The 23416-nt window shown below is 40.5% G+C and overlaps 1 protein-coding gene across 2 annotated transcripts in view; it reads right to left on the bottom strand.

Moving 5' to 3' along the window:
- Positions 1-661: 661 nt before the first annotated feature.
- PPP1R1C (protein phosphatase 1 regulatory inhibitor subunit 1C) overlaps positions 662-23416 on the bottom strand; it is a 57643-nt gene continuing 34888 nt past the window's right edge. Inside the window, exons 5-6 of one of the 2 annotated variants that reach the window (XR_010473696.1) lie at positions 16602-16758; positions 662-1137 (exon numbers count right to left, since the gene is read on the bottom strand). Coding sequence is in view for 1 of the 2 variants with exons in the window: in XM_065068919.1 (XP_064924991.1) it covers positions 1049-1137 (89 nt within the window). In the remaining variant the exon portion in view is untranslated. The remainder of the gene's footprint in view (positions 1138-16601; positions 16759-23416) is intronic. The other variant, XM_065068919.1, reaches the window with a different exon arrangement.

Below are 23416 nucleotides of genomic sequence, written 5' to 3'. Positions count from 1 at the left end.
ATAAAAAAAAAAGCAAACGATCTGTCAAGTGTGACTTTGAAGAAACAAGGTTTTCTTTCTCCATATTATCTCATTTTATTCCATAGAGTTTGTGTGGGCTAACAAATGAAAATGTTGGTATGAAGGATGCCAAACTTGAACCAAAAACCCAAGGGCTCAGATACAAGCTAAATCACTGCAGCTTGATCTACTGCCACTTACTGGCTGAAACTGTGACAAATGTGGGGTGGTCTGTCCCTCTTTCTCACAGAAGGCTGTACCCTGTGTGTGCTGTGGGTGATGAAGGTGAATATCAGCATTTCCCACTCCTCAGCCGGTGTGTGGGACATTGCTCATGGGTCTTGCACGCTCCTGTGTCTCCTCTGGTTCTCAAATGGAAACTTTAATGCCTGCAGACAGCAATGTTCTTGCATAAAGAGAAGTTGTTTTTGTGTGATGCAATTAGGCAGCCTCAGACCAAAAGCAAGACAAGTACTTTACGCATTGCATATCCAGGGAATACAGGGAAGAATGTCTTTGCATCCTTCTCTGCTTGCTTTGTTTCTATCTACATTAATGTAAGTAACTCTAACAACACTGGTAGAAGCTGCCCTTAACTGAAAGGATTATTTTATGTTAACATTTCTCTGCATGCTAGACAAACCCACTGTACAATATACAATTTTGTCTAAATGAACATATTTATTTTGTAGCTTTTAAATCAGTTTTATTTACAACAGGTCTTAGAGAACAGCTCACACGCAGTAGTTAAGCTCTGGCAGTACTGACATCAGGTTGCTAACACATTTGCAAATTACATTTCTAAGTCATAAAAAAATGAAAGAAAAATGACTTTAAAATAACTGATTTATCTTTGGGTAAAAGGATCACAGAACACATTTGCAGGTGGCTGTAAAACCCAGCCAAGGGTGCTGCCGGGGAGCCCCGGTGCCGGTGGCACAGCGAGTGCTGCGGCGCGGGGACACAAGCAGTGGTGAATGATCTGATGCACGCACGGCCACCCAGGTCAGTTGTCTCTGTGATGGGTCTCGAAGCAGCTCCATGCTCTTTAATGGCCCCATTCCTCTTCCCTTTCACTAACTCCCTCTTCTTCCTCTGGAAACGCTGAATCACTCTGACTCTTCAGGTGCTTAATCCCTGAAAATATAGAAGTCATGGTTAAAGTTGTGTTAGCTCATATCAGACATTTTTTTCCTGAACGAAGAAACAAACAAAAAAACAAACTAGTGGCAAGTTTTTAAATGCCTATTCTAAATCTCATTTTCATAAACGTCTTAGTTCAAACAATAACATGGTGTATTTCCAAAAGAAACATTCTCTTCTTTGAACATAAACTCTTAGGAAATTTATCATGTTTTGTTGAAAAAAACTGCTGAAAGATAGATACCTTGTAGAACAGAACAGTATTTGCTTCTCTTTTTTCCTTAGTAATACTTGATCAGATTAGTATTGCCAACCTCAAGCAAGTTAAGTGTTTTGAAGGCTCAGACAGTAGACATGGGAATTGTCCTACCAGAATTTCAGCTTGAGCCTTTTTCTGAGACCGAGCTGAAGAGATGAAAAACTTGCACATTTTCTCACATGGAGAATGTATTCTGTTGACCTCCAAATACCACCTGGGGCTGGATGAAAAGAGTTAATAACTGTCATGGGATATTTGGAAGCTTAGGTTTTTGGGGAAAGCTGTGAAGTTCATGCTGGTGGCTGGTTTCAGCCAGCAAGTGAAATAAGCACTATGAAATTAATCAAATTTCAAAGTTATTTTCCTTGCCCAATGTTCAAGACAAGCAAGCAGGCCTCGATGAATGGGCTTAGTCCCACCTTTTCAGCTCTGCCTTGCTGTCATAGAAGAATTCAAGCAAAAAAAGGAAGCAAAAGCAAGCTAAAAAAGATGACTGAGCAAAGAAATCAGCAAATCTAAACAGCAAATGCACAAGTTTCATTTCTGGGTCCCCTGGTTTTTGAAAAAACACTTGTAGTGGGAACATAACTGTTAGTCAAAAATGCATGATTTCAACAAAACAGAAGCCTGAAGTAGGTTTTCTGGTGTCATTACTGCCATATCACGGAACATTTTGGTTTCATGACAGATCATACATAGTTCTACACACCATTTCTAATTGTCAGAAAAAAAAACAAACAAACTTCTTGTGTGCTTCAGTTCCACTGTTTGTTAAGAAGAAATTGCACCCTGCTTTAGATGATAACCACAGCTGGACAATCAGATACCCCTCTGTCATAGCACTGGTAGAGGTATAATTTTCAAAAAGGGGTGCACCCTTAAGGTATACAGGGCAAGATCCAGATTACCTCCAACTGTGAGTAAGAGGAATTGCTGTTGTATGTCCGAGAGTCATGGCCCCAGCATCACTTAACCTGGAGATTCCTACACTTCACTGTTTGTGTCCACATCACTCCAAAATATGGGATAGTTTCTTCCAAATACATCACTTGAACAAAATTTCAATATAAATTATGCCAATTCAACGAAGTTACAAATAGCTGAAAAAGAGGATCTTACAATGGGTTGTACAAGAGGAGCGCAGCCAGCTCCACTCTCAGCAGGAGCCCATCACTGTTGGTTTTCTTGTTTGTTCCCCGCACACCCCACACCCCCCCGACAGTATTTAATTCCCTGGGAAACTGTTTTTCAGATGTGAAATGAGCAAATAGTTTAATGCTCTCAAGCCACAGTACTTAAAAGTGTGCCCTGCAATAATAAAACCATTTCCAATTAAGTAACTGTGATGCATGAAGAAACACTGAGGGTGCTCAGCTACCACCAAGCTGGCCTCTGTAGCAACACCCTTTAGTAAGACAAACACTTTAAATATAGGTTAAAGGACATTCAATTCAAAACTATATTATGTTTGTAGAGCAAAGTTGTCTCTTGTTGTTGGCATTTGGGCTTATAGAGCTATTTCTTGCACATTCACAGTACCCATCTAACAGCTACAGTCCAGTGCTTCACACAGGGCTTGCTAGGAGAAGCCAGAATGCATCATTTTTTTAGGGAGTTTTTTCAAAGATTAAAAAGGAAAAGTTATGGACAGAAAAGCAAGCGTGTGATACACAGTTAGCATGATGAAGCTTCATTTTTGGTAGAAGTGAATACTTTTCGCTATGTGGCTTAATTGCAATGTTCAATGTAAAATTTGCAAGAAATTGAGAGAAATGACATCAATTAGCATTACCCATTGATTTTCGTGTAGCAGGCAACTATCAATCTTATTTAATGATTTTTCATAACCTCCGTTCTACAGCCTGCCTTCACCTTTGCCAGCTATTTACCACAGTGTCATTTGAACTAAAGACTCACAGGGTTTCCTGCACTGACCAATAAGTGCACAAGACTCGCTATCTTTATTCATAAGCCTCAAGATGTTCTGACAGCATCAGGCTGTCAGAATTAACGGACCATATGTGTGGCATTACCAAATAAGTGCTCAACTATGTGAAGAAATAACTACTGTGAATCAATGTACAGGTAATGAATTTCTTGTCAGTAACATATGAACATGCGTGACAGAAAAGGTTGATGCCTTTCCTGGAAAGATACATCTTGTGCACAATGCATCAGGCGTTCACAGTGGAAAGAAAAGTCTGGGGTAATAAAAATACTTAGTTAAATGATAGCAACTGTACACTTAGATTAAAAGTGTATCTAGCCACATAACACTGCAGTAGTCAGCAGTGGCTGCTGAGGGTGGTGAGAAGCTGCTGTAGCCAGGCATGCCCAGGAGCACACCAGCATATTTGTCCACAGCTCCTGCTGAGCCAAAATAACTCAAGAGCCTTTGCTGTGGCTCTCGAGTGTCACTCCAGCAGTGTTGTTCAAACTGTGTGCTCTGCCCTTTGTCAGTATGAGGCAAATGATAAGCAGGTAGTGAGCTGCAGCTCAATCCACAGAGATATTTTTTCCTAAGTTGAGTCTATTAATACTCAGTATATTTGTTTGCAAATATCTAAACTATTTGCTGAAAGATCACATTCTGGTGAAAATTTACTACTCAGGTCGCCCCAACCAATTTAACAACTGCTACTATGGTAACATTAATTTATTAGAAAGGATATTCCCTTTTCATCTTTTCAATCTTCATACACGGGTAACAAAGTTAATGGCCCCAGGTTTCTCAAATAGTAATCAAGAGGCACCAGAAAGCTGCTGTTTTTGCTTTGTTTTTATCAATTGATGAAAAATGCTAGTAAAGATGAGCAACAAATATAGACTCTAAGCTTTTACTCATAGGAAAAAAAAACAACAAAAAAGCCAAGATATTTGGTGGGATATATGGGGATATTTTAGAAGATATTTTTTGTGCATTCGGTAGATCTATGTTAGAAACATAAAGTTACTAATTGCGTGTTAAACTGCAGAAGCTTCATAATATCAGTTGCGAATAGGGAGGACTGCAAATGCTGATCCAGGAGTCACCTTATCTTATTAACGTCCCCTATTCCAGGCAATCGGTAACTCTGAATTTGGGAGCACTCTCGCCCTCCTGAAGCATGGTGCCTATACCCTCCTGATGCAGTTCGGTTCCCCTCACAGCCCTGTCCCCAGCATGGTGCCCTGCCCTGTTGTCCCTGGGTGCAGGGGGTCACAGGGTCCCAGCTGACCCCCAGCTCCCAACCTGACTGCGGTCCCACAGCCCCAGGCCCTGTCTGGGGCTTTGCTCTTTGCCTGGAGGTCTGACAGCAAAAACCCCTCCCGGTCCAAGGGCTGCCCCTTCTCACCACCTCACCACCGCCTGGCAGCAATTTCATACTCACAGCATGTCCAAACCCACCCATGGTCTGCCTGAAAACAAAGCCTGTCTGATCACTGCCTCCTGGTTTCTTTTTCCCTTCCCGCTCCCCCCTCCTTTTCTGTTTCTAAAGCCAGCAGGACAAGAATTGTTTTTCCTCCAAGGGCTCATATTTCACTGCAGGTAATTTAATCCAATTAATGCTGATGAAGAAACCCTTAATGCCAAGCCATATTCAGCAGCCATGCACTAATACACTTTGAACCGGCAATTCTTTTTAGATGAAGTCACTGCCTCAAAGCATATTTCTAGATTACTTATAAATTATGAGTGCAAATGGGACAACTTTCTGGCATTTTTTCTGACACAAAATAACATCTATGCTGTTTAATCAACAGCTGTCTTTTTCCTTCTCTCCATCTGACCAAAGCACCAGATTAGAAGGCTAAGCAGTGTCACAAGGTATGAAATCACCAAGTGTTCCTGAACTAAATATGTCTTGAAAAAAAAAAAAAAAAAAGATTGAGTAATTAACACAGCTCCCCATCCTACTTAAGAGTTCTTCCTACACCCGGCTTCACTGCCCAAGGACCAGTGTCGACATTTACCAAACTCAGGACTGAAGACTGGTTGGCAATTTGAATTCCCTGAAGTTTGAAGGTTATTTAGTTTTATGACTTGGAGCTGAGCCTCTCTATCAAAAACATGTTTCCAGATTTTCAAAAAACAGTGGAAGGCAAAGCTGAGCCACAGACAAAGCAGCCTGATTTTCAGAGTTTCAGAACTAAAATCTCCTTGAAATTATCAAGCAAACAAACCTGGCCAAAGAGGATAAGAGCCAAATAAAAATGTCTATGCCAATCCTAAATGAAATATGTTCTAGCTCCTTCAGCAAAAATGAGAATATCGAAACAAAAATCGTGTATTCACTAAACAGGAAACAGCACTTTTTATTGGAACATTTTGTTTAGAATTTAGCAGTCAAATATGTTTTGACTTCTCTGAAACACCTTTCTCTTTTTTTTCTCCCCAACTGAAATATATTTTTGACTTTATGAAAAACAAAACAAACAACAACAAAAAACCCAAACCCAAACAAACAAACAAAAACCTCACAACCAACCAACCAAAAAAACAACAACAGAAAAAAATGCCAAGGGTAATGTCATGAAGCACAGGTTTTTGGCTAAGGTGGTTGCAGTGCGAAGCAGCTGTGAAGGTGGCAGAGCCCAGAAGAGCTGGCAGGTCTTCAGGGGCAGCCCCCACCAAGCACAGGAGTGGCCCACACTGACACACAACAAGCTGCTATATCAGAAGATTGGCTAAGCAGGGACTCAGTGAGTGAGTTCCAATGCCAAAAAGGTGATGCATACAATGAAAGAAAATCAAGATAAGGTAAAAATGAGGAATAGAGAAAAAAATATGTGCCCACAATGTGCAGATGATGTTAGGAAAGTTCAAGCTCAGTTTGAGTAGAAACTAGCAGAGTGTGTCAGGGGCTGCCACAAGAGTTTGTTCCCCTACCTCCACTTTGACATTCTTGCTAAAAAATTCAGTTGTTTGCCCAGAAAAAATGAATTCCTACTATGTAATTTTTTTTGTTTTAAACAGCTGAAATACAGAAGGGTATATACTCCATGTAAAAGCAGGACAGAGAACCAGTAAGGAAAATGCTATAATTTCCCAAATGCCTATTTTGAGCTTTCTCATTTCCTCTTTGTATAAATGACCTGCTATCTGTCTCCCTCATCTGTACAATCAGTTCTTGAAACCTTTAATCCATTTTTACTTAATTAATTGGTTTAGATAAGCTCTCCTTGCATGCAAGTCAGAGTTCAGTCCATACGCTTTTGTTAGCAACCCCTTAAAAAACATTAACCCCACCCTTAACCCACTTGTCTACCCAGCTGCTGCCAAACTCTTCTTCTACCATCCAGCTCGTCAAAAATGACACCCTCTTGATTTCCTTCTACTGAGTCCCTCCAAGAATTTTCAGATTAATGGTCACTATTTATGCTTTCAAGGAAAATTAAGTTTCTTTGCATATAACGAGGGCCACCCACCCTCATCTCAACTTGGGAACAGATACAGCTCAGTTTCCTGGGCTTTTAAATTAGCATTTTCATCCTTTCTCCCGCATTGTGCTGAGTGCTGGAGAGATACACCTATCAGCCTCCACAGCTACTTCCAAATCCTCCTCAAAACTCTCAGTTATGGAATTTGAGACACAACGTGAGGTTGTGCTGAGAGCCAGTTTCATCCCTCCCTGACACTGTCTCCATTCCTGGGATGGATTGCTACCCCCCAGCTGGGAGTTCCCTGGTGAAACAACCAATCTCTGTTAAATGTTAGAACAAGTTTTAACAGAGGACAGTGCTGATCCCTGGTGAAGGCTTCTCGGTGTGATGGCAACATCAATATAGCATGGCAAGAACTGTGGCATACAGTGATCAGTGCGGGATTACTGAGTGTGAACCGAAAGCCAGACCATGACTAGTATTTATGTGCAAAAAGAAAATGTGTTTTACATACCTTTCCTTGTGCTGCTTCATTCCCACCTGCAAGAACAACTTCATTCTGCCAGACTGGCAGCAATTATTTCATCTGCTGATGCTCATGTTCATGAATCACCTGTGGCTGGAGGCTACTGGCCCTGCTGCGAAGCAGAGCCAGCACAACAGCAGCAGCCCAGCCTGGCTGAGTGGCAGCCCCGGTGTGTACCAAGGCAGACACTCTCTTGGGTGGCCCCTGGGCCACCAGCGGTCCAAAGAACATCAAAAAGTAATCTGTGAAGTGACAGCGATAAAACACACAGATCCTGACAATTCCCATGCATGTGAGTTAGCAAAAAGAAAAACATGAGGGAGGGAAGACAAAAGTAAATGGAAGTGGAAAATTTTGCTTTGTGAATGTGGGCAACTGTGAACAGTCTGTTTGCTGCAGTGTTTGGAAGTCTCCTAAAAGTTGTTCTTTTTTTGAGAAAGACTGAAAGATGCTGCTCTGTAGAACTGTCTCAAAGGACTCTAAACTGTACTTGTGCCTGTAAGCTTTTGATAACCAAAGTTTCATGGCACAGCAGTACTAATCCTTTGGCATGCAAAGGTCTGGCCTTACTCCTGCGGTCAGTGAGTCCGAACACAACCAGGTCATCTGTCTTTACACAGAGCTTGGTCCTCCAGAAATTAATGAGACCTTCCCTTACTGTTTTCAAAGAAAGAAGGGTCAGCTTTTGTAGTTTATCTTCATTGTCATCTATAAAGAAGAAATAACTTCAAAGAGCTACTGTTTATTTACAATTAATATATGTAAAATACTAAAAATTAATGTTCTATGTGGCGTTAAAGTTTGAAGTGTGAGGTAAACAAAGTGACACAGAAAACCAGCGCACTAAGTATTATCAAACTCCTGTTCAGATTACGCAAGGAAAAGCAAAATCAGGGTGTCACTCTGTCCCTTACAGCTGATGGAGTCTTCAAAGGCCAGCACACATGGTGGGCCTTCAGCATTTAGAGTAAAAAGAATCTGAAACACCAGTGTGTCAGTTTAAAAATACATTGACATTTTAGCAAGATGTTAATCAGCAAGATAATCATGTGTGATACATTATTTTACACCTAAGATCAGACTGAGGAGGAGAAAAAAACTTTCATGTGTCTGTTATGATTATGAGACCAAAATGTTATTCAGTCATGCAATTTAATCTACTCTTTTTTTGTTGTTCTTCAATATGCATCTCTTTCACAAGTGCTGATGACTGAATCAAACCAAATTATCTGAAGCACTGGCAAATATGACGGGTTTATAAAGGTCACATGCGTGATCTGGAGCAGATCAGATCATTAGCCTATCCAGCAGGTCACCATGGCCTCATAAATGTTTGTGAATGATCATTTGGATACCAAGCAACAAGGACTGACTGATTTCTCAAATGTCTGCTGGTTGTTACTAAATCTTAGCTCCAGCCATACAATATGCAATCCACATGGTAAAGCTTTTAAATGGCAAATTTTAAGGCTCATGCTATTTTCCCCACAGTTAAAAGGCTCAGTGTTAAACTATCACAATGAACACTGTATGAAAGCAGCAAAATTCATGTTGCAAATGTCTGGCTGCTTTCCATTTTGTTCTCTCACACAGCGCTTCCACCCCCTTTTACCTCTCAGAAGTTGCCTGAAGCTGCCATGGCTCCATAAGACCAGTGCAGAGTAGCTGCTCCAGCACAGAGAGGTTGTTGTTGCTCTCCATGGGCTGCCAGAACATGCAACCAGAGACAGTGGTCAGCTTTGCTGTGACTGAAGGGACCACATCTCCCACTCACAGTAGCCAAAGGAGTAGACAGAGAAGCTTTTGTCACCCCAGGCAACTTGTGCTAGCATGTAAACATCTCATCTGGCTGGTTCTTTCCTTCCCTCTCTAGCTCTCAGACGTCAGAGAAGTCAGCAAGTCTTCAGAGGTCAAATGCACAGCAGAAGCCCCTGCAGTCAGCTAAGTGGGTGTTTCCGCCTGTAACAATCTCAGATACATCAACAACAGCTTGAGCAGAAAAACCTGTGGAGGTGCTTTCCACTTTGGTGATGCCGGTGGGCAGCACTGCAGGGCTCTCCTGCTCGGCTCCCTGTGCTGGGCTGGCTGGGCAGCTGCAGGTGCAACCAGGAGAGGATCTAAGCTTTTCAGCTGATGTTTTTTCATCCTAGTTTTTCATAGTTGAGAGATGGGCTCAGAGCTGTTGATAAGTGTGTGTGAATTCAACCAACACAGGCACATCTTCAAGGGTGCTGTGTTCTGACAGATCCTCAGAATCACGCCTCAGAGAGCAGCTGTCTGGATGCCAAGTTTTGCTGGGCAATATGTTTATTTGCTGGAATTGCTAAACCCTCACTTTTCACACCAGCACCATTTGCTGCCAGGCTGTCCGACAGTAGATCAAAATCACAGGATTGGCAGAATTGTTCCCTTATGACAAAGGATTACAGGTATTCCTTCAAATATAGGACCACATTTCTAAACCTGAATTAGCTGCTCTGTAATAACAGAAGCTCTGCTACTGTCAAGAAAATATGTATTATAACTCACTGGCCTTAAAACTTTATGACTAGAATTTTCTAAGCATGGCTTCTTTAAATTAAAACATCTTACATTTCTCAGGCATCTTCTGTCATTCTTACAATTCGGCACATGCTGCTCTAGTGTAGCTTATCTTTCTAGTTTGAGACACTGTAGGCTGACTAACTTAAACGGTGAGGGAAAAAGCAGGAAATAGATTTTGCAGCTAGAAAATCACCTGGGAAAACTGATGCTCAGGACAATGTGAAACTACACTCTATATTTCAAGTGCAGCATGGAAGTTTGTTTAGGAGTAGGGACAAGACAAATGTTAGTTAGATAGTCTGCTATGTACAGAATAAAGCGTTATCATCCTACCTGCTGTAAGTAAGGGAAGGGAAAGGCTAAGGACAATTAGATAAACCTTAACTTTCATAAGAAGTCCTGACTTCTGTATTCTAAAATATTTGCCATCATTCAACATAAATTATGGATCGAGCATAGAATTAGGTTGAAGGGTGTGCTTTATGCCAGAGATTCAATTATATAAAATGGTTCTTTCCTAGCCTTAAGATGAATAAGCATATACAAAAGTGATCCTCCTCTTGTTTCTAGGAGCAAGTGCTTTGTTCACAGGTACTAGTCATTTTGCTGAGGGAGTTCTGCCACCAATATGTTAATATATTAAATGGTGATTTACATGTGAGAAAGGAAATTAATTGAGTCTCATACCAATTTAATTTCCTCTAATCTGTTCCTGTCAATAGTGGCAACCAAGAATATTTTATCTTTTTTTTTTTTTTTTTTTTTTTTTAATTTTTCCTTCTCTAGTTCTTAATGGGAAATCTCCAATCCGCTCCCCTGGCCACTTCTCTTACTTCAAGCACAGTTATTCAAGCTTTTATCATTTCTAATAAGGGGGCATAGGTATTTCTGCAGTATTGACAGAATGGCAGATTTGAGGAGGTATGAAACATGTAAGACCCCATCTAGATTGGATGTACCAGGTATTTGACAGCTGTAATTGGATTGTGATACGGGGGCCAGCAGTTAAATTTAGGTCCAATCACAGGTCATATGTAGACAGAATCTGGACTCAGATTTCACCAAGGTTTTAATTATGGCATCTTTAGCTAGAGTATGGAATTGGAAATGCTCATCCTTAGTTACACAAGGCCTGTGCCACCACAGTCTCACTAGTTTTGCAGTGCTGCCCGGCAAACATTTTTCCTCAATGCAGAATTAATTGTTAAACATCAGGGAGGTTTCATTTTGGTTTTAAGTGCAAAAATATGCGATTATCCTCCTTATTATTATAATGATAAACTGTGTAAAAAGGCAACATGGTCAAAGCCATCCTTGCATTACCTATGCTTCCTAGGTCTTTATTTCCCTTGTTTTCCACTTGCTGCTGTGGCAACTTAAGAACCATCCCTGCAGGATGTCCCAGAGCAGCCTGGGTTTGTAGCTAAGCACAGATGCCCACCTATCTTTGGGTACTTTAATATTGAACACACTTGCCTGTGATTCCTTATATGCTCAGCAGATAGGGACTTCCAGGGCTTGATTCTTTGCTTGGCAGCCTAAAACAAGCCCAGGGTAACTCCATGCCTGACTTGGTTTAAGCAAAATGGATTCAGGCAGACCATTTATAAAAATGACAGTGGCAAACTTCAATAGCTGAATATTCCCACTTGCTTGGAGCCTTACAATTTTTGTTTGCTTGTGATTAGTAAAAAACCTGAAATTTCACCATTTCCTTTGAGGGGAAAAAAGAAGAAAAAACATTTCACTAAAACATTTAATATTAGCAGTACCAAAACGTTTGCTTTTGCCTACTATGTTAAACATAAAAATCTAGACAAGCCATAGGAAAATGAATTAAATTTTTATACAAGTTCAAAACACGAAGGAAATAAAGTTTTTTGTATTTAAAACCTTACTGAAAATGCTTTACGAAATATTTTCATCTGCACAACTTCACAAGCCATTTCTGAACAGCTGTATTTCAGTTTTCTTCAGTCATTCTTATCTAACTTCAACATTAATGGACAGCATTATCCAGCTGCTCTCTTTTTCCTGGACAACTGAACTGTGGCTCTGCTTCTTAATATTTTGGCTGACATGAGGATTTTTCTGAGGTCATGAATCCTAAACAGATGACAAAAAAAACTTACTGCCACATCCTGAGGGGACAGAATCCTTGACAGAGGAGGAGAGCCTGTAATACTGAGAAGCAGAAGCCTGAGTGCCTGATGGGGTGGAAGAGTCCTGTGTGTAAGGACTGAGCAGTGTTTGCTGTTTCACAGCTGCTTCTGTTCCCCTCCAGGCCTGGCATGGGACCCCGAGTGCTCTGTTCAGTTTATATTGTGGATCCATAGTTTCTATTTTTGCTGTTATTTTTGTGGCTATTATATCTTATTGTGGTCTGGGGCAGATACAGCGTAATATTTGTTAATGACAGGTTTAAATCTCTTGCTGAATACTCTGTGCAGCCTGAGATTTTCAGGGTGCAGATGAAAAGCTTTCCAGTGAGTTGTACTTTTCAAAATGAAGACAGGAGCAAAATCTTTTCTGGTCAGCCAAAAATCCAAGGCGGTGTTTCTCTGTTGTACTTCTATGTGTTTATGTGGCTTTCATGTTTAATTAATCCAGTCTGTTTGGTTTCTGTCAGAAGTCTATGAGCTTCTCTGTTAATTTGCTGATGAATCCCCTACTGAGTTATAATTATAATCTTCATTGTGATCCTTCTTATGATGACAAAGGAGATAAGATTTTGGCATCAGCATAACCTGACATCAGTAATATTGTAAATGTTAGAATGATCCCTTATTTTCTTTCAAGTATTTCATAAACCTTCAAAATTACAAAAACATTATGATGATTAAACAGGTGATTGATTGGCTAGTGTTTACATTAGATGATCCCCATCGCAGTTGCTTCATGGGTGGCATATGAATAGCAGACAATTACCATTTTCTTCGTATTACTGGTACTCTAGCTTTAGTCCTTATATCCAAGCAGGAATCTGTCAGGAAGAATAAGCCTTTTCAGTTTTCACCACCTCATTTCCTGTGAGCTGCTGAGATCATCTCAAGCAGCTGAGATCCATTTCAGAAGAGTGAAGTGGAAGATGGCTTGAATCCTTCCTCTCTGCCTCTGCGCCATGGATTTCACCCTAACCAAAGCCAAGGCTGCAATGTGAGTGATGAATTGAGTCAGCTTCACCTCCTGGGAGTACTGGAGTATTTCTGGAAAGTCAGTCCCTTGGGGGACTTGCAGCCTGCCCTAATCCTAATTTTTGATTCTGAGATATTTTCACCTAAAACACAGCATCTCACAGACAAACTGACATTTAAAGAGCTCTTTTACAGAAGTAAGGAATGTAATAGCATAAAATGTCATCTGTCAGACTAAGAGGTGAAGTTCTCATATGGACAGCTGCAGGATGAAGTTTTTACTGTGCTTGCCACTGCCATGATACGGAAGGTTTACGTTACATAAATGGTAAGTAAAACAGTTATTGAATCACAGAATTGCTGAGGCTGGATTGTACCTCCAGGGACTGACCTGCCAGCAGGTGCCGGTGGCCTGCTAGCTGGGGCTTCTACTGGAAAGTCCACCCCAATGCAAGCTGATGCCTTTAACCCTTACAAGTTGGATGACAATTTGTCATGTCCCACTACTGCAATCAGCAGGAAGGGTAAGAAGGCGGGACCCCGACAGTCTGCAGCAGGGACGCATAGTCCCAACCAGCGCTGAACTCTGCCCACCACACTTGCTGGTCACGGGGAAGTGGGAAGGAGGGATCCTGCCCCCTGGCATCTGGAAAACGAAGTGACTCCTTACCACACAACACCAAATCAGAGACATCTGGTGGAAAATGGTTCTCTAGAACTGCTCAACACAGCGACTTCAATAGGAGATAGTGATTTATAGTGTTTCACACAATAACATAGGTGGATTTCCCCACTCCTAAAAAAACAAAAACAAACAAACAAAAAACCCCAAACCCAAACAAAATTGCAAAAAAAAATTGTACATGACGCTTATGCACAAACAGGCTGCTTCTATGTTATGCAAATTCAGCAAACCCTAAGTACTAGCTTTTTGGAGGGAAGAAAAGATAAAGTGAAAACAGTGAAAGGCTTGTTTTGATATCTTTGGTAATGCTTTAAATTTGTAATGCTTTCATTTTAACTCACTAAGCTTACTGACAACTGAAAACCCACTGAATTCTTATATTTAAGTATTTTTTTGACTGCTGGCAAATTAAAACCCAATATTAAGAGATCAGTTATTCCACATAAAATGTAGTCACCACAAACTATTCACATCACAGTAGATACAACTGATCTCACTTCGCAGTTGCCATGGGCAGCAAAATGTCAGGGGCAAAATCTTTAGTGGCTCCTTATTGTGTTAGTGACTTGAGCTTGCAGGAAACCTACCTCTTTGCTTTGCCTAAGGCATCAAAATACCCCAGAGCCAGCAACCACTACAACCAGAATGTAATTACACCATGGAAGCACACTATCTGGCACTCATATGAACAGTCAGAGCCTGAAAACATTTTTTCTGGCAGGCACATACAGTAATTTAGGAGAAAGAATATCAGTTTAATCAGCTTCATTATGCAAAATATAGACAAAATACAAAAAAGGTAGACTCTTCTCTGAAGGCTTAGACACATTCGTATCAGAGTTATAGATTTTGTAAAAATGAGTTTTAACACTGTTCTTACTTTCAATCTTGCTAGGAGTGAGTTTTAAGAAAAGCCATGCTGTAATTTCTCCAACAATTTGGGAAAAAAACATTGGCGTGCAGGTGAAATAACCTAACGGATTTTAGTTGGAAATTATAAATTGCAGCCCAACTGTAATATAATTCCACTCCTTCTCCTATAACCTTTCTTGCCTGTTTCCGAAAATTTTCAACATGCTTATTTAGAAAAAAAAACCTTTAGGAATTCACCAGAACTGGCGGTACGGAGCTACCCCTACATGTCACCAGGGGGAGCTTGCATGCCAAAAATCTCATTAGCATTTTTTTTAATAACTGAGTGTAATGCCTCAAACTAGACACAACTGCAGCTGAACTGGGTGGATGTGTGGGGGTTTCCTATGCCTTATCAGCTGCCCTCCAAGTACAAGTGCACGTTTCATGTGTCGTGTCCCTGTTGCCCAGAGAGATGCCATTGCAGGGAGTAGCCCACAAAACTGTGCTGTTTTCAGCGTTTACCAGCCACCTGTTTCCATGTACTTCTTGCTATGTGTGCAACAAATGCAGTAAAAGTGCAGCCCGAGTTGAAAGCAAACATTTTATGTTTCTTTGTTTTTTTCTTTTTTGCATCTGAGTGGTCATTAGATCCCACAATTCCTTTAAATGTACTCTTAAAAGTCTTAAAAGTCTTCTCTGGCTATAAGAGACCCATGGAATAACACTGGTTAACAGGTTGGGTGAGCACTGGAAAACCTGAAAAGTCCTCCCACTATTGCAAGAAAAATTAGCAGCTACAGCAGATGAGATCTGTTTAAACAACAACCTCTGGCCCATGCAGCCCACAGGAAAATGAATCCCTTTTCAGATCCATATGCTTGCTGCAGTATTTCCTGTGTTTTTCTGGTCACATTCACACACACAATTCATGTGAGTGTTCAGTTCTAGCTGCAGGCCTGAAAGGATGTGGTTGAAATCTTCAGGCTGTTCATGTTCTTGTCTCCATGCCAAAGCTCTGGTGGATGGTTTTGGGAACTCTGTGTTCCTGCTAAACTGGGCAAAGTCGCATCCCAAGGGGTCAAGGAAGGGAGAAATTATGGAGGGGAGGAGAAACACATCGCCTTCTTTAAAAAAAATTTGCTTTTCAATAAATTCAGACTAATAGGCACGCGCTTCAAAAGAAAAAAGAAGTCAAATCATAAAAAAATCAGGCAACATCCCTACCACAAGAAACCCAACACAGATGGTCTCTAAGAATCAGAAGTGAGTTTTCTCTATGACTTGTTTTGGTCTAACCACTGAAATAAGGCCCACATTTTTCAGAGAAAGAGATCTCACAAAGCTAACATAGTCTTTGGACATTTACTTGGGTCAGAGTGAAACCCGATGATAGAAAGTAAAATAACTTATGTCAAGCTACTGTCCCTGGAAGAGCAGCTTCTGGGCAGGAGCTGCTTTCGAGGAAATCGCTGTGTTTTCCAAGCCTCACAGCCCTGATCCCAGGAGGAGTGGGGACGGTGAGAGCTGTGAGCCTGCACCTCCCTACACATGCTCGCAAGGGCCAGCACAGCTGATGGGCTCTCGGCTGGAAGGTCGTGGGATGATTTTGCTGCACCAGTGCACAGTGGTGCATTCACACTGTACAAATTCACTATGAACCTTGGGTTTGCCTGTAGTTAGTCATGCCGTCTTTTGACAGCTTTGCTTTTTGAAGGTAGAGATTTTTATCAGTGAAATCTGACTGCATTGAGAGGAGACACTAATAGACATTGAAGAACTGTAGAAATACAGTTAGATACAAATGCAGGGAAGGCTTTACTTTTAAGGGTAAATTAAATGAGACATGAGACTGCATACTATGGAGGCTTTTCGGAAAAAATGTGACTTAGAGAGGTACCTCTGCAGTTATACATGTGTACTGTCATTACACTGTACCTACCTCTATCCTGAGAAGACCCCAAATACAGACTGAGGGAGTTTCCCCCTGTCTCCCCATATGCCAGATCCCTGGGGGTCTGTAGGAGGAGCGTGCTGTCCCCAGCAGGGCTGGTGGGTGACAAGGAGGGGTGAGAAACTGACAAACACACTCACCCCTGCTGCATGCAGGATCCTGCAGCTCCTGTCCAGGAACCCAGGAGATGTCAAAGGCTGACCAGGAGCAGCAGTGGGAGTAGGCAGAGCCTGCTCCCATGTCATTTAGGCCTTCGTTTGGTCATCTTGCTTGGGATCAAATTCAGGATTTTAAATGCTTAAGAAGAAACAAAGGGGCAATTATTATTTATTAAAATAGGACTCACTGGAGTCAGTGTCTGCCATGTGGCTTGGTTGTTAACCTCCAGCATAGAACACACAGCTAAAGCCAGGAAATAAAATTTAATACCCTGCCAAATGACTGGCTTCATAATAACCTTACAACTTCTCCTACAAAAATATTATCTTTTATTCAAAAGACATTTCAATTCAGAGCATACCACTGCCAAAATCCTTGGAATTTCACTATAAATATGTCCTATGATATAAAGCAACCAGAACAACACACGCTGCCCTTCCTGGGCTTTCTACTTTATATTTTAAAATAAGCACTAAGTCTCCCACATTCTCTTTCCTAGAATATTTTATGGTGTTATCTTTTAAAGGGTTGAGTTTTTAATGCCATCTGTTACTGCTTAGAAGCAATTAATAATACTATGATGTTTACACTGCTCTATATTTAGTACAACAATGCTTAATTACACTGTTTTCAAGTCATAAATGCTGTTTCACAGACATTTGTAAGATTACCCTTGTGTCATAAAAATAAAGTCATACCCTTAAAAAGAAGGCAGTTTAGTATTCATTGCATGGAGCTTAGAAAGAGCTATCAGATATGTGGACCTCATGCTGAACCAAATGAAGTCAGTGGAAATACTCCCCTAGACCTTGGCCCATGTTTGATCAAGCCTTTAAACTACACGTGGTAATTTAGAGACCCCTATTAGTGCTCAGCACAGTCTTCTCTTTTTGACACACCAGGTAATAGTGGCAGATGACAAGTTATAACACAAACATCCTATTTTGCTGTAGAGCAGATGTCAAGCTTAATCTTGACTGAACACCTCAGCGTCTCTAACGGCACTGTGGTATTTATTGCAGCCAAAGCCAGAGCCATCTTGAAGCAGAAGCCACCAGCTGTGTGAAATGAAACATATTCAAAGCTGCCAACAGTAAGAAATTAAATACAGGCTGCGGGGGTGTCTGCCAGCTTTCTGGGCAGTAGCAGAATAGTGGCAGCCAACCGAACTTGAGATGGCAGCAATCTAATGTATCCCAATTCACCAACTCAGTGATTCACTAATTAATTTAGCTCTTTTTTTTTTTTAATTATATCTACTGTCATCATACTACTGTAGAAGTCTGAGGAAGAAGAGAGGAAGCTAGAGAGAGTGATGAAAAGAGACACAGCACTGGAAAGTAACATCTTAAAAAGAACAGTAACACAGGCAGGAAATCTGACATTCAGTTGTGTGATTGCATTGAGGTGCAATCTGACTAAGATGTAGGTAAGAATGGTGTATAAATGAAGGGAAGAACTAGTTTTGAAACCAAGGCTGCACCTTTCTTTTGTGACCTGATTAGGCAAAAGGTAAAAATGTAATGATACAAGACTGCAGCATGAATTTTCTTCAGGACGTCCTGGCAGCTGTGGGACTTCCACTCCTGAAACTAAATGTACTGATGATGCTTTGTCACATCACAGCACATGAACAAACAAGAGCAGTACACATGAATAATGAGGCAGAGCCTTGTCTTCTGTTACCCAAGAAGCAACATATTGAGACAGAGTTTCAACCTAAAAGTAATGGATTGAAGAATGGGTGTCACCAGGCTAAAGCAAAGCTGCTGCTCTAGGAACACCACAGCTCTGCTGAGGGATTAGAGGAGAACTTGGCCCTGACCTCAGGGATTGCTTCATTTACTGGATGGTGCCTGCTTTTGTGGAACAGTCCTAGCCATCCCCCAGGACTAATCACAGCCCTCTAGCCCACTGGAAAAACAAGGAGATCCGAAATGCACATTCAGGACTGAGAGGTCAGTTAAAAACCATCTCCTTTTGTTCTGGTGTTGTGGCTTATGTACAACACAATCATGTTAAAAAAGTAGTAGGTGTTTTGTCATCACTGGAGAGACTGGGAAAATGTAATACCCTGAGCAAAAGTGACTTAACTACATCAGAAAAGTCTGACTCAGTCTGTCAGAGCAGCTTAGTCTGTGAATTTTGACAAACCTGGGCTGGATGATCAGAAAAGCAAGTAAGGTGTGTTATATTATGGCTAATATTAATTACCTAAAAATTAAATTTAAGCCAGTGTATGATCAGAAAGAGTATTTTTCTTTCTAGTGTAATATGATGTTTCTTGTTCTTACACTGATGTGTTTAGTTAATGATAGAAGCTTTTCACTGTGTTTGCCACATAGGTGGGCAGCCCGTAAAATGATACCAAGATTCTGTAGTCACTACTTAACACTTACAAACTTAATTCCTCTGCCACTTGAAGTAAATTTAGTCTCAGATTTTTGTTCCGTGATAATTCTCGTGGGCTCCAAACTCAGTGCCTACCATCCTAACAATAATCCTTTATGTCTCTAGACTCTATCCATGTTCCTTGTTAACCTTCAGTCACAAAGTAATGAGATGCACGAGACATCATCAAGCTGGCCTAAGGGGTTACAAATTTGGATTATGGCCACATACTGTACTAATTGCTTCTAATAAAATACATATTTCAGGAGGGACATCATGATTTTAATCATTTATTCTGCATGTTGTTTCCTTTGGAGAGAAGAACAAGCAGGCACTAAACACATTGAGCATCAGCAATTCATGGCAGAAGCTAGAAAGAGCTCATTTAATATCAACCATCATTGTAAATACCAGAATTATGCATGTATCAAATCCCTGGGTCTGAACACTTTGGGAACAGCCAGAGAATCTTTGTTTTTTTAATGAGTCAAACCCAAATGATGTCTTTGAACATTCCTTAGATTCATAACAACTCAGATTTAATCCCATTTCAAGTGTTGTAGCTGGGATCTAGCTCAAGAAAAAGTCTTTGTTTCTATGCAAAGAAAAATACATTAAGAGGGGAATTTAAAGAATGTATTTCCCAAAAGCTGAGAGGGAAAACAGTCAAATGTAACTTTCACCTCTGTGGGGAAAGACTTTAATTATGATTTGGTGGCAGCTAATTGCAAAGGTGGTCCAGTGTACACAGAAAGCTGCAAGAACTTCCCAGCCCATTGAAATTAGTAGGAACTTGATGCTGATCTAAATAGCCTCCTACAGGGTGAGGGAAGAGGAGTGGAGGTTTCTTATTTCCCTGAACTCTAGCACACCCACAGCAGTGGGTTCAATGAGTTCCTCAAACCACTCAGGAATGCACTTCCTTCATAAGGGAGACCTTGATGGTGTTTAAATAGCTGTAAGTATTAATAGCAATAGCTGGTAGAGAGTGTGGAGACTTGGGAGCTCTAGGGAGCGATGCAGATTTGGTTCTGTTGGTCTTTGCAAACCTTCTTTCTTGTCACTTCAGTTTGCATTTCCTTTCAAGGATGATCTGATGTACCAAACAAAATGTGACTATCTAGGTAAAGGGAAACCTGCATTGGTACAAAGCATGCCTTGGGATGGAAAGTTGCATTTGTAACTCTGAGACTCGAATGTGTTCTTTTGATATTCTACTGGTAATGAGACACCAAGGAACCACCATTACCTGAGATAAACTGCTTCTGCCCTGGCAATCTAAGCTGCATTCCACTTGGTCTCTCTCTACCTGGCAGTGTTATCATGTTGGTTTAGATTTCTCTGGTGTGTGTGAGGGGAAAAGGGTAAGAATCCAGCAAGGCTTCCAGTGGCTTCTCTAACCCACCGATCAGAATAATGAAGATATCTCTAAGGATGCTCTTTGTGGATGGACGAATGGATGGACGGATAGATGGACGGATGGATGGATATTTGTGCTAAAACATTTGAACTTCAACTCTGTACAGACGAAAAAAAGGCCAAAGTATTTTACTTGGTTTTGTCAGACAAAACGAGAAGCAGATTAGTAAATTGGAGAAATGGGCCTTATGCAGTGAGAACTGACTGAAAAGGATTGCCTTAGGTAAACTGGTGACTCTTCAAATTGAGAAGCCTTCCTCTGTTTTTATGGTGTTTTCCACAGGGAGGTTAAAGCCAACATCTGCACATGAAGAAGAACATAAATTGAAAGAAATTGATGCATTGGAAATTATAGAAGGATGAGAGAGTTTGAAGTACAGACATAAAAGTGCAAGAAAAAGGGAAGAAAAAAGTGATAAAAACAAGGGGAACAGAGGTCATGAATCCTCAGTTTAAAGTGACCAGTATACCTAGAAAACAGTGTGACAAGAGGTAAATCACAACAAACTGAAAGTATAATGGATTAATTTAGTGCAGTTTTCAGATACTGACTTGTGCCAAATTTGCATGCTACATGAGTGTGTAGAATTAGCAAACACTAGTGTACCTAGGTTAGGAAAAGAAATATTTTTGAAAGCAAAATAGAAAACCTCATTGACATCCATTAGGTTTGGTAACATGATACTAACAAGAACACTGCACTGAGCTGTTATCTGGTTTGCTGTCTGATTTGCTCTCTAGATCACCATTTAAATCAATAGCTCTCACATTGATTTTTCCAGCACACTGTATTCCAGTAAAAAGAACAATGCTCTGGGATGAGTCAGCTATTTGGTCTGTCCATAGGGACTCTGGTGCATTTTTGTTTAGGAAAACAAATGCAGAAGCCAAAGTACACACAAATATATAGTAATAAGAACCTGCCTGATGCACCATGACATGACACTGGCTCTGCAGACACATGGATTTGCTATGGCTTGCTGCAGCAACTACAGACCTGCCTTGAGACAGAGCAAACTGTTGTAAGGATGGAACCAAAATATTTGGGGGTAATGGTAGACAAAGAACAATACCATCGTTCAGTTTCAGTGACTGTGATGGCAGAGCAGGAAAATATGGCCACATTTAACTAAGAAGTTGATCTCCATATATTTACCTTGTAGAATATCAGCAATATTGCATTTTAATTTATTTCTGTTATTTTCATGTGTTTGCGTATTCTATGTAACGTGCACTATAGTTCTGGTACTGTAACAGGTCATCATGATTTTTTTGTGTTCCTTCCGCTCATTTTGACCATTTTAACAATTTCCTATTTTGTTTCTAAACACAACATGCCGGTTCATTTACTCTTGCTTAGCCATGAATTCATGAAACCAGCAACTGTTCTCTCACACAGCTTTGTAATTGTTTCAAGGAACTTACAAGAAGTACAATAAAAACTTTTTTCAGTTCACAGAAGAAATAATAATCTTAAGAGCTACTTGGAGACTGGGAGCTGGGCTGAAGCCTGACTCCCCCCGTGGTTTCTCTGAGCATCTCTGCTGTGGAACGGAGCAAAGGTCTTGCTATGACCCCGTCCCTCCCACAGCTCTGCACACATGGGTCCTGCCTCAGCTCCAGGCTCTGCCTGTGAGCTTGCCTTATTTCTAGGAATTTGCGATTAACAGCAGCTAAAAACTACTAAAATGCCAGAGAAATTAACAACAGAAAATATTTGTCCCTCTTTTCTATTATGAGTTCTGTTTTATGGAGATTTCTTATCTCCATCTTTGAATGTAAGGTACAGGACTACAATCTATCCCAACTTTCATAGAGGTTCAGCATCCAGAATCTCATCCTTTCCTGTATATTGAATACCATATCATGAGTATATGAAGGGAGAAACAGCCCACAGGAAATGAACATACACAAAACTGTGGGAACAGTCTGTAATTATGAAGCTTGTTATTCTGATAGTATTGCTGAATATTGCTATCTTCAACTGCTATAAAAGTAGAATTATTTAAGTCATTACAAAACCTCTATACTTCTCTGTAATGCTTTCATTGCATTGTGTATTTCACGTTGCTATATGTTTGCCTCCTAATCTCTTAGTCTAAACAAAATGACATTCCTGTTTTCATAACAATGAAGAGGAAGGAATAATGAGCTTTCTACTCCAAGTCATTTATAAATAAAAAGGACAGTATTTATGGCAGTTACGTTACGGTAAATCTGGCATGATCCAGCCTGTTTATAGGAAGGGTTATCACCTTCAGATGTGCACTGGTGCACCCAGGGAATACTGTGTAGTTTAGAGTGTTAAGGTATCACGGAGAGGCAGTCTGTGCTTTGCTTTGTTCTGTTCACAAGATATTTCAGGTTAGTTGTGATCTATCTTGAATCACATACTTTCCTACTTTCCTACTGTTCCCTGGGAACTAAGTTGATGTGGAAGGAAACGGTGCCAGGTGCTTCCCCAGGTCTCAGCAGGGTTTTAAAGGTAACACCAAGTAGGTTGCAGTCCTTGAGAGGAGATATAAGGACCTGTTTTAGAGAGCATTTCATTTGCACAGTATTTAGTTATGGTTTTTGCAGAAAAATAATATAGCAGTGAGAGCAATAGGTATTATTGCTACTCATTCAAAGCTTCTTCCTTCTACAAATTATTATAATTGACTGTAATAATCTTACTTCTAAAAGGCAGTACACAAACTTTAGCCCATTTTGACAAACAGTCTCATACGTCTTTAATTGTTGTCAAGACAAGTACTAGAGAATTTAAGCTACAGAATAAGATACATGGAACTGGCTGATACAGTAAATTGCCTAATGGCAGCAGCAGTATTTCATACAACAAATCAGATATTTTTGCCACGTAATAAATCCTGTTAAGCAGAAGGAATGGAAATTGAGGCTATTCATTATCTATCAAGAGATACCTGGCAGAATAGCCTTTGGTCTGTAGTCTGAAAATAATCCTGCACTGACAAGGTGCTGGTGA

Source organism: Columba livia, chromosome 7 (genome assembly GCF_036013475.1).
Source record: "Columba livia isolate bColLiv1 breed racing homer chromosome 7, bColLiv1.pat.W.v2, whole genome shotgun sequence".
NCBI classification, from domain to species: Eukaryota; Metazoa; Chordata; class Aves; order Columbiformes; family Columbidae; genus Columba; species Columba livia.
Note: the sequence above shows the minus strand (reverse complement) of the source record. Positions and strands in the feature narration are given on the sequence as shown.